The sequence below is a fragment of the Trichosurus vulpecula genome, chromosome 6 (genome assembly GCF_011100635.1).
Source record: "Trichosurus vulpecula isolate mTriVul1 chromosome 6, mTriVul1.pri, whole genome shotgun sequence".
NCBI classification, from domain to species: domain Eukaryota; kingdom Metazoa; phylum Chordata; class Mammalia; order Diprotodontia; family Phalangeridae; genus Trichosurus; species Trichosurus vulpecula.
The window spans coordinates 137,730,186-137,743,242 of NC_050578.1; the positions used below are offsets into that span (position 1 = coordinate 137,730,186).

General features: G+C 42.3%; 1 protein-coding gene across 1 annotated transcript in view; it reads right to left on the minus strand.

Annotated features, from left to right (window-relative positions):
• Positions 1-13,057, minus strand: part of SPATA5 (spermatogenesis associated 5) — a 232,759-nt gene that overhangs the window by 48,705 nt on the left and 170,997 nt on the right. Inside the window, exon 15 of the mRNA XM_036762617.1 lies at positions 2,778-2,942. Within this exon, the coding sequence (XP_036618512.1) occupies positions 2,778-2,942 (165 nt within the window). The remainder of the gene's footprint in view (positions 1-2,777; positions 2,943-13,057) is intronic.

Sequence of the window (13,057 nt, forward strand, 5' to 3'; positions counted from 1 at the left end):
CCTCTGAATTAAGACTGGCACTTGGCTGGGTTTTCATTCTGCTTTGCATTTCTATATATTGACAATACATTACTTCGGAGTGAGAAAGGCCCACAGATATCAGGCTGAGTGTTGTCTCTTCTCTCCATGGATATTCAACAGAAACAGAAATTGCCAAATGGCCACAACCCCCCAGGGCAAAACAATTGATAAGGTTTCATTAAGTGTTACCACCCTAAAACACTGAAGATACAAAGAAACAAAGCAGCCCCTGACCCCAAGAGGCTTCCAGTCTAAGGACAAAGATAAATAAATTCACATTATATAAAGAATAAACTTTTTTTTTTTTCTGGGAGATGGAGTAACAACAACTAGAAGAAAGAGAAAAGGCATCAGCAGGACATGATAACTGAGCTGGATGAACCTTGAAGAACTAGAGATTGTAAGGTATGGAGCCAAGAAGGGAAACCATTCCAGACTAAAACAAACTACGGATTTGGAAGCTGGCAGGTTTCAGGTATCATCATCCCCATCCCCATCCCCACCCCCACCCCCATCCTCATCCCCTACATTTCTCAATATTTAAAAAGCTTAGAGAACACCCTTCCTCTGAAAATTACTCTGAATTTATTCTGGACATAAATTCCTTGACTTCATCAATGTCCATGTTTCCTCCCAAGAGAATATAAGCATTGAAGGCAGGCAATGGTTCATTTTAAATTTCCAGTACTGAGCACAGTGCCTGGCACATAGTAAAATGCTTTTCAAATGAATAAATAAACAGGTCAGGCATCATTAAGGAAATGTCAAAGTCAACCCAGTGAACGGTGATGTCAAGGTGAGATCCTTGGTCTTCTGCTGATTTCAGCAGACAATATTGCTTCTCTACTGACCGTGTATTTAAGAGAGACAAGCCTTGGGTGAGAGTAGATGTCAGCATGACAGATTTAGAGTTGGAATGGATATTAAAAGTTGCCTAATCCAATCCTTTCCTTTTATAGATGAGGAAACTGAGGACCTCAGAGGTTCACTGACTTGCTAAAGATCTTCTAGGGAGTTAGCAAGAGTGTCAGGATTTGAACCTAGAATCTCTGATTCCAAATTCGGTCTTATGTCTGCCTCAGCATCCCTCTGGTTTGGAGGTCTGCTGAAGTCCTGTCAAGTATGGGAGCAGAATGGATTCCTCTGGCTTCTGGCTCACTCCTCCCTCTTCCACCCTTCTACAGTAAGTGAGTTCTCTGGACACACTAGTATAGACTTCAATATTTCTGTGACTCGAAAGATTACTTTTGGAAGCAACATGTAGCAAAACTGCAATGGGGTACAGGGGCACATGCCGAAAGACTGGTGCTGGCAGATATCCTTGAGCTCAGGAGTTCTGAGATGCAATAGGCTATGGGACTGAGCATCTGCACCGGATTCAGCATCAATACAGAGAACCCCCAGAAGCAGGGGGGTGGGAGGTGGGCATGGACAACAAGCTTCCTAAGGTGTCTAAGGAAACTAGCCCAGGTCAGAAATGGAGCAGGTCAAAGCTCCCATGCTGATCAGCAGTGGGATCAAGCCCCTACGTGACCTTTGCACTTCTAGGCTGGCCTAAATGGGGAGATCCAATCTTTTTTTTTTATAAAAAAAAATAATGTTTAAAAAGAACAAATTAAAAAGGAAACCACTACACCCAAAACATCCTCCTCGTGTGGTCAGTGCGGTGATGGGTCTTCGAATGTAGCTAGGCTGGCCCTCCAATAAGACAGGTCTGCCATCTTTGGCCAGGCCTGGCAGAAACACTGAGAGGAACCTTCAAGAACCCAGGGTGACCTCCACTTAACAAGGATCCAAGGAAGGAGGATCCACGTGCAGGGATGGCTTCTCAACATAATCATTAAAGAAAGCATTTCATAGGAGACTTTTATCTCTATGTAATGGGCATTTCACAGCCCACCCCACTCTGGACGTTTCATTGGCCCTTTTCTGGGACCTTCATGGATTTTTCTATTGTGTAATGTTACTTAATTACTAAAATTACAACTAAAATGTTACTAAATTACTTAATGTTTGACTTCCATTTACAGATATTTTTTCCTCATCTCTTGCTGTACTCATAGTGTATACTGTTCTTATGGTTCTGCTTCTTTTGTCCTGCATCAGTTCATATAAGCCTTTCCACATTTCTCTGAATGTCTCACACTCACCATTCTTATGGTACAGTAAAATTCTGTTGTATTGATTTCGTTGTTCCCCAGGTGAGGGGCACCCACTTTGCTCCCAGATTATGGTGACCACAAACTGTTACTATGTAGATTTTGAACCAAACTTTGTAGAATGGATGGAACAGTGGGGAACATGGTATGATGGAAAGAGGTAGAGAACTCGGGTTCAAGTCACATTTCCGGCAATCACTATCTATGTGACTGTGGCCAAGTTATTTGCCCTGCCCAGGCCTCTTGGAGGAAGTGGAATCTCTCTCCCATTCTAGATCTTTTACCCCATAGTCTTAGGACTTCTTTGGGGTATCTGCCCTGAAGTAAGATCATTCACTTTTCTTGTATAATTCTAAATTGATACACAGTTGGATCATTTCACAGCTCCACCCACAGCATATTAGCATACCTGTCTTCCCACAAGCCCTCCAGCCATGACTGTTCCCATTTTTTTAAAAAATCATCTTTGCCAATTTGCCTGGTATGAGGTGAAACCTCAGGCTCAGTAGAGTAATTTCAAGTATCTTGGCAGTCAACCAGAAAGCCCCCAGCTATTTCCCCCTGTTCATTTCCCAGGGAAGAGAAGGCTCAGCTTACCTCAGCCCCCGAGTAGGTATCTGTCTGACAAACAAGTTCTTCCAGGTCGACATCCGGACCGACTGGCTTGGAGGAAAACTGCAGCTTGAATATCTCCCTCCTCGTGGCTGCATCGGGTAAAGGGACGTAGATGATCCGGTCAAATCTCCCAGGTCGCATCAAAGCCTAGGGGGCAGAAGACAGGCCAAGCCAGTTAAGGATGGGAAGAGGACATTCTGGAATCATGGGATTCTATGGAAACGTGGGAGGAAGGAGCACATTTGCTAGAAGATGTCAGAAGGCATGACCCAGGGCACTGGGCTTGGAGTCAGTGAGACCTGCGTCCTGCCTAAGCACTTCCTGGTTGCGAGACCCTGGACAAGTCACTTATCCTATGAATCTCACCTTCTCCAGCTGTTGAAGGAAGATGACAATAAACCTATCTCTCAGGGCTGCTGTGAGGAAAATTAGTATAAAGCATGTAAAACACATGTCAAACCATAGACATGCCACCTATCATCATCATCATCATCATCATCATCATCATCATCATCATCATCATTATTATAATTAAAGATAGGTTGTGGTTATGGGTTTTTTTAGATGCTTGATTTTGTGCTTGTGTAACTTAGATTCAAGAGAGCTACCTGAGTCTGAGGGAGGTTAAGTGGATCGTCCAATGGAAATCCCGATGTGGAAACTACCTCTGTTGACATAAATCAGTCATTTGTCTGTAGGTAACTTAGCTTTGCCTAGAACAGCGAGAGGCTAAGTGACCTGTCCAAAGCCACACAATCAGTATGTGTTGGAGGGGAGACTTACATCTGGGTCTTCCTGCCTCCTCTATAGTATGTTTCCTTTCAGGTTCCTGCATCAACTCATGAAGATAATAAACCAAAGGGAAATAAGACCATGTATCCAAGTTACATTTTTAATCCTTAAAAAAAAATCAAGCTTCAAATTAGTTCAGTGGGTGTGGGTGATTATTAGTAACGTAGGTGAATATCTGTTCTTTCTCAGATGCAAACATTTGCAAGGCTGGCCTTCAGTCGCAGCGAAGGACTACAGGCCACGGCAATGAAACTCTAGACATGGAGCCTGTGCTGTAATCATATAATCTGCCTTGGGTAGGAAAGTACAGCCCAAACCTTTAATAGAATAGCGCTGAGCAGGCAAAAGGCGGCCAGCTGCACCAAGAGCCACTGAGTTTTGGTTGGAAGAAATGGCGTTCAGATGGGCTTAGACCCAATGGAAATTCATCAACATTTTAAAGGTACAGTGGCTGCAACATGGCAATGGCCTTCTGACTGCTCTCATTGCCCCAAGTCTCTGCCTACTCCCAGTCATCCTCCACTCGGCTGCCAAAGTTATTTCTCAAAAGGTAAGTAAAGCTATGCGCCACTCCCCTGCTCAGTAAGCATCAGTGACTCCCAATGATATCCACTGACAAGACATAAACCCAGGGACTGAGCATCAAGAGCCCTTTACAACCTGGCCCTTCTCTCTCATCATAGTCCTCTTGCCCATAACTACCCTCCATATACTCTACAATTCATTTACTGACCCTGTGGTCTTCACTGCTCATCCCCCTCCCCGCTCTCCTCCCTCACTTTTGCCTTCTGGCTTCCTTCACAATGCAATTCAAAGCCCACCTTCTTCTCCAGGAGTCTTCTCCTGATCCCCCAGCTGCCACCACCTTCCCTCTTGAGATGACCTTCCATCCCCTCTGTATGTATCTTGAATGGACCTGGTTCTATCCTTGTGGTCTCCTCTATTAAACTGGGAGCTCCCTGAAGGCAGGGCTCTTTTTGCTTTTCTTTGTATCCCTTGTACTTAGCACAGTGCCTGACACATAGAAAGTGCTTTTAAAATTGCTTTTGGATGTGTCTGATTCACACATTAAAAAAAAGTCACAGGCCACTTTCTAGTTTCAAATAATGGCAGGAAGATCTTTGGGTGTGGCAACATATATATAGCAACAGAAATTAAATCCAACCTAACAGGAAGAGTGGAGTCAAGATGGAGGAGTAAAGAGACAAACTGTTAAATGTCCCCCAAAATCTCTCCTACAAAACAAATCACAGAAAATACGAAACCAAATTCTAAGTAACATAACCAAGAAAAAGGGCACAGTAAGTCATTTTTCCAGCCCAGAGTAGCTTAGGAAGACAAAAAGAGGGGTGTGCAGACATTGGGGTGGGGCTGGTTGGGAGCATGGGAAGTGACATAGGATGTGGGGTTTGGGGGTAGCAGCAGCAATGGTGGAAGCTCTAGGAGTACCCAGTACCCAAGGATGGCAAGGGGACTGAGATTCCAAGGGGTGCCCAGGCTAGCACTAAATGTAGGACTGGGTGCCTTTTGGCAGCTCTAAAGCCTATTACAATTACAACAACAATCTGCAATTCCATGGCAGAAAAAAAGCCATTGTGATCTCAAGGAGCAGGAAACCTATCTGGGTAAGGATGTGACCTACACTAAGGACCAGGGCACAGGCCAGGAGGGCAGAGATCAGACCTCTCCTTGGATCACAACACCTTGGAAGCACCAAAAACCTACAGGCCCCCAAATCAAGCTACAGAAGCTTAGGCCAGCCATTCCTGCCAGAGGTGATCAGAGCCCGATTCTAACATAAAGTCCAAAGTCAAGAAATAGCCTGGAGAAAAAAACCAAACAACTAAAAAAAGAACCTGACCATAAAAAAGTGTCTATGATGATAGGGAAGATTGAGGCACAAACCCAGATGAAGACAATGACTTAAAAACATTTACAAGTAAAGCCACAAAGTAAGAAGGCAGATTGGACATAAGCCCACTAAAAATTCCTAGAAGAGCTAATGAAAAAGATTTTTTAAAAAGACCAAAAAAAATGACTCTAAAAATCAAATAAGAGTGGAAGAAGAAAAAATGGGAAAATAAATGAAAACAATGCAAGAAAATAATGAAAAGAGAAATAACAGCTTGGTAAGAGATGCACAAAAAAAAACTGAAGAAAATAACTCCTTAAAAAGCAGAATCAGACAAATGGTAAAAGAGGTACAAAAAATGTGGAAGAAAAAGAGCTTCTTAAAAACCAGAACTGGTCAAGTAGAAGTTAATGATTCCATGAAACATGAAGAAATAATAAAACAAAGTCCAAGACTGAAGAAATAGAAGAAAACTTGAAATATCTCATAGAAAAAAAAATACTTGACCTGGAAAGTAAATTGAAGAGAGATAATTTAAGAATTAATGGACTACCTGAAAACCATAATTAAAAAAAAGCACCGACCAATTGCCTCTTGAAAGAAATTTCAAAATGAAAATTCCCAGGAATATTATAGTCAAAATCCAAAGCTCCTAGGTTAAGAAAATATTTCAAGCAACTAGAAAGAAATAACTCCAATAGCCACAGCCAAGATCACACAAGATTTAGCAGCTACCACGGTAAAGGAGTAGAAGGCTTGGAATGTGATATTCCATAAGGTAAATGAGCTAAGACTACAATGGAGAATTAACTACCCATTGGTGGAGCTGTGAACTAGTTCAACTATTCTGGAGAGTAATTTGGAACCATGCTCACAGGCTATAAAATTATGTTGATCCTTTGACCCCAAAATACCACTAGTCTATACCCCGAAAAGAGCAAAGAAAAAGGACTTAAATGTACAAAAATGTTTATAGAAGCTTATTTTGTGGTGGCCAAGAATTTGAAATCAATTGGGGGATGGCTGAACAAGTTGTGACACAGTACTATTGTGCTATAAGAAATGATGAGCAGGATGGTTTCAGAAAAACTTGGAAAGACATATATAAACAATGATCCACCACAATTCTGAAGGAGTCCTGATGAAAAATGTTACCCACTTCCAGGGAGAGAACTGAGAACTCTGGGTAAGGAATGAAGCAGATTTTTTTCTCTTTCTTTTTTTTTTTCCTTTCTCAACATGGCTAATGTGGAAATATGTTTTGCATAAGTTCATGTGTATAATGGGTATCATATTTCTTAACTTCTCAATGGATGATGGTGTGGGGTAGGAAGGAGGGAGAAAAATGGAACTGAAAATAAAAATAAAAAAAATACTAGTTTTAGTAAGTATTAAGTCAATACTTTGAAAACAACAAACAAATCCAATCACTTACTAGGGATACGGGACAGGGAAACTCCCCCTGGTACCTTCTCTGAAACTTATAGTGGGAGCTAGGTGGCACTGGCCCTGGAGTCAGAAAGACCTATGTTAAAATCTTGTCTCAGATACCTACTAGCTGTGTGACCCTGGGCAAGTCATTTAACTTCAGTTTGCCTCAGTTTCCTCATCTGTAAAACGGGTGTAATAATAGCATGTACCTCCCAGGGGCTATTTGTTGCGCTGTGAGGATTAAATGAGATAATTTTTAAGTGCTTTGCAAAACCCTAAAGCATTATATAAATGCTAGTAGTAGTAGTAATAGTAGTAGTAGTATCGTTAACCCTATTTCATTTAGAATCAAATCCAGGCTTCTGTTTAACTTTTAGAGCACTTGACGTTCTGGTCCTAATCTGTCCCTGTACCTATAAACGGACTGTTTGAGCTACCTGGAATGAGTTCCCTCCACCTCTTAGACTCCCTTGCTCCCAGGAATACTCAGCTCATGAAGAACATTCTAAAAGAAGCCTTTCCTGAAACTGCCTCCTCTCCAGGTGCTGGTGTCCTCCCCCTGAAAAAACCTGCCTTGAGCATTTAGGGTGAGGTTTTTTCAAGGGGGGAAAATAGCAGCACCTGGAGAGGAGGCAGATCTAGCAGAACAGATGGCAGATCCCCTGCCCACTCCCCAGCCTACCCTGTCCCGGTCAAAATGGTTAAGCCCTGGTTTCCTGGGGGATAGCCTGTGGGATGTGAAGCATAGTCAGGGATCTAGATAGAGTAGGGTGAGCTAACAGCTTAGCCCCAGCCCACCTCCAATGCACAGGGGATTAACTCCCTGGGGCTCACAGCTTGGTCTCTGAAAGTCCTTGTCTGGAAGATTATTTTTTTGCTGGTAGGGAGAAAGGGATCAAAAACCAGGCTGGAGCCATGTGGCTGCCTCTTTCTCTTTTCCACATCTCTATTGGCCTAAAACCTATTTTGCCCTCTGTTTCTTTTATATCTGGCTGGTTTTCCTTTGAAATCTGATGTCTAAGCTCTTTTTTTGATCAAGGCTTTCATGTAGTCCAACAATTCTTAAATCATCTCTCTATGATCTATTTTTCAGGTCTGTCATTCTTCTGAATAGATATTTCACATTTCCTTCTATTTTTCAATCTTTTGACATTTCTTTATTGCTTCTTGATGTTTCAGAGTCATTAGCTTCCACTTGACCAATTCTAATTTTTAAGGAGTTTTTTTTTTTAGTGAGGTTTTGTACCTTTTCTATCAAACTGTTATTTTTCTTTTCATAGCTTTCTTCCATTTCTTTTCCCATTTTAACTCTATCACTCTTATTTCATTTTTATATATTTTTGCCCTTTTAAAATCTCTTTCTTTAGCTTTTCTAGGAATTCTTGTTGGACTTGTGTCTAATTTGCAATTTCTTTGAGGCTTTGTTTGTAGAGATTTTCAAGTCATTATTTTCTTCTGAGTTTGTGTCTTGAGCCTCCTTGTCACCATTAAAGTTTTTGTTTTGTTTTTTTTATGACTAGGAAAAAAAATAACATTGCTATTGCCTAAAATCTACCACTGCTACTTGAAAGGGCATCACAATCTACTGCCATTTTCCACAATCTGTGTTACTGTTCAGAGCAGAGGTTCTTAACCTGGGGTCTGTGAATTCATTTTAAAAAATATTTTAATGACTGTATTTCGATACAATTGGTTTCTCATGTAATCTTAGGAATTTTATTTTATGCATTTACAAACATTACTCTGAGGAAGGATCCATAGGCTTTGACAGAATGCTAAAAGGGTGTATGATACAAAACAGGTTAAGAATCCATGACCTAGACTAAAACTCCCTTTCTTGGCCACTGGAACCCTCCTTGTATCCCCCTTTCGGAATATGAGATCCTCAAGGGCAGGGACCATTTCATTCTTACATCTGTATCCCCATCTCCCAGCACAGTGCATGTCATAGAGTAGGCACTTTTGTTGAATGACTGATTAGTTGAAACTAAGTATTTATGTCAGAGAGGGCACAGGAAAGGAGAAGAGGGGGAAAGAAGGAATGGGAAGGTAAAGGCTAAGGAGGGATGGGAAGAGAAAGGAGCTAGACCCTTGGAAGCTCACATCAGACTGGTAGTTCTGTGAGAGTCCTAAGCTACTATCTTTGGTCTTTCTTTGTATCCTCAGCCCTTAGCAAGGTGGCTTGCACATAGTAGGCACTTAACAAATCCTTACTGATTGACTGACTGAAAGGAGATCTAATAACTATGGAGGATCAACAATTTGGAATAAAAAGAATTGGGTCTAATACTAACTGTGTGAGCTTGGACATATCACACAGGATCAAAGATCCCTGTCCTACTTATCTCAGACTTTTTAGGAAAACCAAATGAGGAAATAATATACCAAAAAGAACTTTGAAAGGCAGCGTGGTTGTAATCAATAGAGCTGGTTCTGGAGTGACCCTGGACAGTCATTGACCTCTCACTGCCCCCAGGCAATTCCCTAATACTATAAGGTACCACCTGCTTCCTTACCCAGGAGTTTTTTAAACCAAGGAAAAAAACAACCCCAGGTCCAGTCTCTATCCTTATCCCCTCTTAACACATCTGGAAAAATCCAGAAATTCTAGGCTATTTTTAAGTATCCTTTGCCGGTAGTGTGACTATCTATGAGGGTGGAACATGGACACCACCTCCATTGTTTGCTTCAGGGAATACTGCTTAACATGACGTCCAGGTTGTTTTTAAAGTCACAGCTGATCACGGGCAACACAGGGTGAACTGCAGTCTGCTACAAATATTGCCTGGTGTGCTGGGCTGATGGCCAATGAGGCTTTTTCCTGCCTGATCTTGTCAGTGAAAGTTCGGCTGAAAAAATAGGAGGAAAAGCAGCTTCCTTCCTGAGAAAACCCAACCTAAAGGTTCTTTAAAAAGACTGTTCTGGTCCATCCAAGCACAGCAAAGCAGCCTGAGGGAGGAGACATCCCACACTGGTGAAGGAACCACCACCCACAAACTCTCAGAGGAGATACAGCCCAGCCTTCTCAAGATCTTCTGTCTGCTGGCTGGAAGGAAAGAAAGAAATCTAGCCAGTAAACCCCAAATTAAGTGTGCAGCTTCTGGCCATCAGGAACCAGGTACAGAGGCTTCAGGCTCCCAACCCTAGTGGAAAGAGCAAGTCTTTTCAGGAATCCTCATCCAAGCGCAAAGAACTTCTCCCCAAGTAGGAGAAGTATCATCCTGGCTGCTCATCCCACCCAGGCCCAAGGAAATCCTCACCCTGGTGTTCTATGAAATCTCAGCACCTCCTACAAACTCTCATAAGGCACCTATTATGGGCCTTGAACCATATGAGGTGCTAAGTCAAGAAACGGGCAAAGAAGGAGAGGATGACCTCCATTCAACATGGTGAGCTGATGCTCTCCAGGGGACTCAAAGAAAGATTTGGATGAGACCAAAAAAAGGATGAAAAGGCATGAAGAGCTACAATCTGTATTCAGTGGAGGAATGACCACCAATTCAGCTAAGTTAAGCTAACAATTTCTAGAGCCTGCTCTCTGTAAAATATCTGCCATCTTGAATTGTTAAACAGAGACAAGCTGAAGAGGCAGTGGGACAAGGGGCTGTAGATTACCCCTGTAGACATTAGAGGGCAGGGTAAATGGATTCTCTTGAGGAGATGAGTTTGGACACACCACCCTCTGATGGCAGGGTCAGCTGCTCAGTGACCTTTGGCCCCATACTAATGGAGGTTCAAGGGTCAGAGTTTCACGTTATTTAGTAAATCTCCACTCATAGAGGCAGAGTAGCATAGTGGGTAGAAAGCTTCCCTCACTACCAGCAAGACTTGGGTTCAAGACCCTTAACATCTCAGGGCTCTCTCTACTTTCTAAAACCAGAAGTTGTGGAGAAGGTTCCCACCTGTGTTGATAAAGGAATTCCACTGATGCCATAGTATCTCCATTAAATACTTCTTTGATTCCATACTTCATTGATAAAGGATTCCATTAACCAATGGAATCCAAAGATCCAATCCCCATTCCCATCCCCATCCCACTGAATGGATTGTGCATAGCACTGCTTTTCCTATCTGTGACATCCTGTTTATGTACTGCTTCAGGGTTTGCAAAACAAACAACTTAGTGAGACCTCAGTGTCTTAGGATCTCAGGTAGGGCCATCTAATCCAACCTTCTCATTTTACTAAAGAGGAGGCCCAGAAAGAACAAATAGCTTGTTTACAGTTACAATCAAACCCTGGATCCTAAGACCTCCAAGGCAACCTCATCTAACTCCTCAATGGACAGAGAAGGAAGCCAAGGCCCAGGGAGGGGTAATTTGCCCAAGGGCACAATAGGATCAAAGATAGAGAGCTAGAAGGGAACTTGGAGGCCCACTGAGGCACAGTGGGGGTTAAAGAAATATACCTGCCTTGGTTTCATGGACAAGCTTTTCACTGAGCTGTCTCCAAGGCACTTCCACTCAAGGAACTTAATGATGATTCCAGAGAGAAGAGAATGTCTTCTTTGAAAACATGGTACATCCAGTGAATGCCTACAAATGAGGCCATTCAGGAACATAAGCTGTCTGCTTCAATCGTCCAAGTTGTCGAAGCAGAGAGGGCCACGAATCAGGCCGGTCAAATAATCTGCTCCCCTTAATGGAGCCCAGCATTTATGACCAAAATGGAAATCTGCCAGAAGAGCCTGCAACTCATAGCCATTAGACAGAAGCAAGGAGGGAACTGTGGGTTCCCATGTAAGTAGGGTTATGGGGTTCTGGGGCACTGCGCACAGTAGCACTTCCTGTGATGGTGAAGTTCAAATATCACGACTTGAAACAACTAGCTTACCGACCCCTTCCTCACAGCTCACTACTCACCCACATCACGTAGTCAACACACTACAATGGCTCGGACTTCACGGGATGTTTGCCAGATCTACAACAGGAGAGACTGATGACTTTGGGGGCTTTTGCCATCTTGGAAGCCAGGGTGACTTCTTTCTTCAGCAATGGAGTTGTCTCCTTCCTTCCAAGAGCTCACATTAGTCAGGAATGGGAGAAAATGGTGGTACCCACTGCTCATCCACAGATGATCACTGTTGACACGGCATGACCAGCATAGTAAGCTCTCATGGAAGATAGGGTTTTACAGAGGATATGGAGCACGACCAATGGCTGGCAATGGGCAACTCTGTGTCTTTGTGAAATCAGATTTCATAAGTATCCAGGCTAACAACAATGTTATTAATTATAATGCTCATATGCCACAGTATCTCCATTAAATACTTCTTTATATGAGGTTGTGATCTTGAAGGCCATGCCTATGGAGTACAGGTCCTAAAGGGTCTGACCAAACTGGGGAGACCTTGAATGTCCAATGATGAGCTATTTCTGTCATCTGAGGACCAGTTTCTAAGTTTGGAGAGACTCACTACCAGAAAGGTCAATGAATTTGGCAAGGTGGTATTTATTACACAGCCCCCAAGGACTGTTAACTGATGGATATGGAATTTGGAATCTGTTTTGGTAAAGAAGTATCCACACAGATGCAATCACTTATTTCTGAAGTCTTGAAGTATACCACGGTAAGAGTATGACAGTATATAGGGAAAAAAGCTGGGAGATGAGATCCAAGAAAGGTGCCAGTCAAAACACCCATGCCCTCAGATGTCTCTATATAAATGTATAGACATATAGAGCAGCTAGGTCATGCAGAGAACAGAATACTTATTGAGCCTCGAGTCAGGAAGAACTGAGTTCAAATCCAACTTCAGACACTTATTAGCTGTGTGACCATGGATAAGATGCTTAACCTCCGTCTGCCTCAGTTTCCTCAACTGTAAGATTGGGCATATAATATACCTACCTCCCTGGTTTGTTGTAAGCATAAAATTTGTAAAATGTTTTACAAACCTTAAAGTACTATATTAATTTAATATTATTTAATAAAATAGTATTAATAAAAAGTGTGGCCTTTCACAATTATTGCTACTATTACTACTACTGTTGCTGCTGCTGCTACCACTACTACTCATTCCTACCACAGGGTAAGAGTAAAAACCAAGATGAACAAGACACACTAAGTCAAGGCAATAAATATGACCTCATAGGCATCACAGGGACTGCTTAGGAAATATATAGCACACTGAAGACAAAGATCACAGGTAAAAACTGGGGAGGGGAAGTAGCATGATACACGAAGAA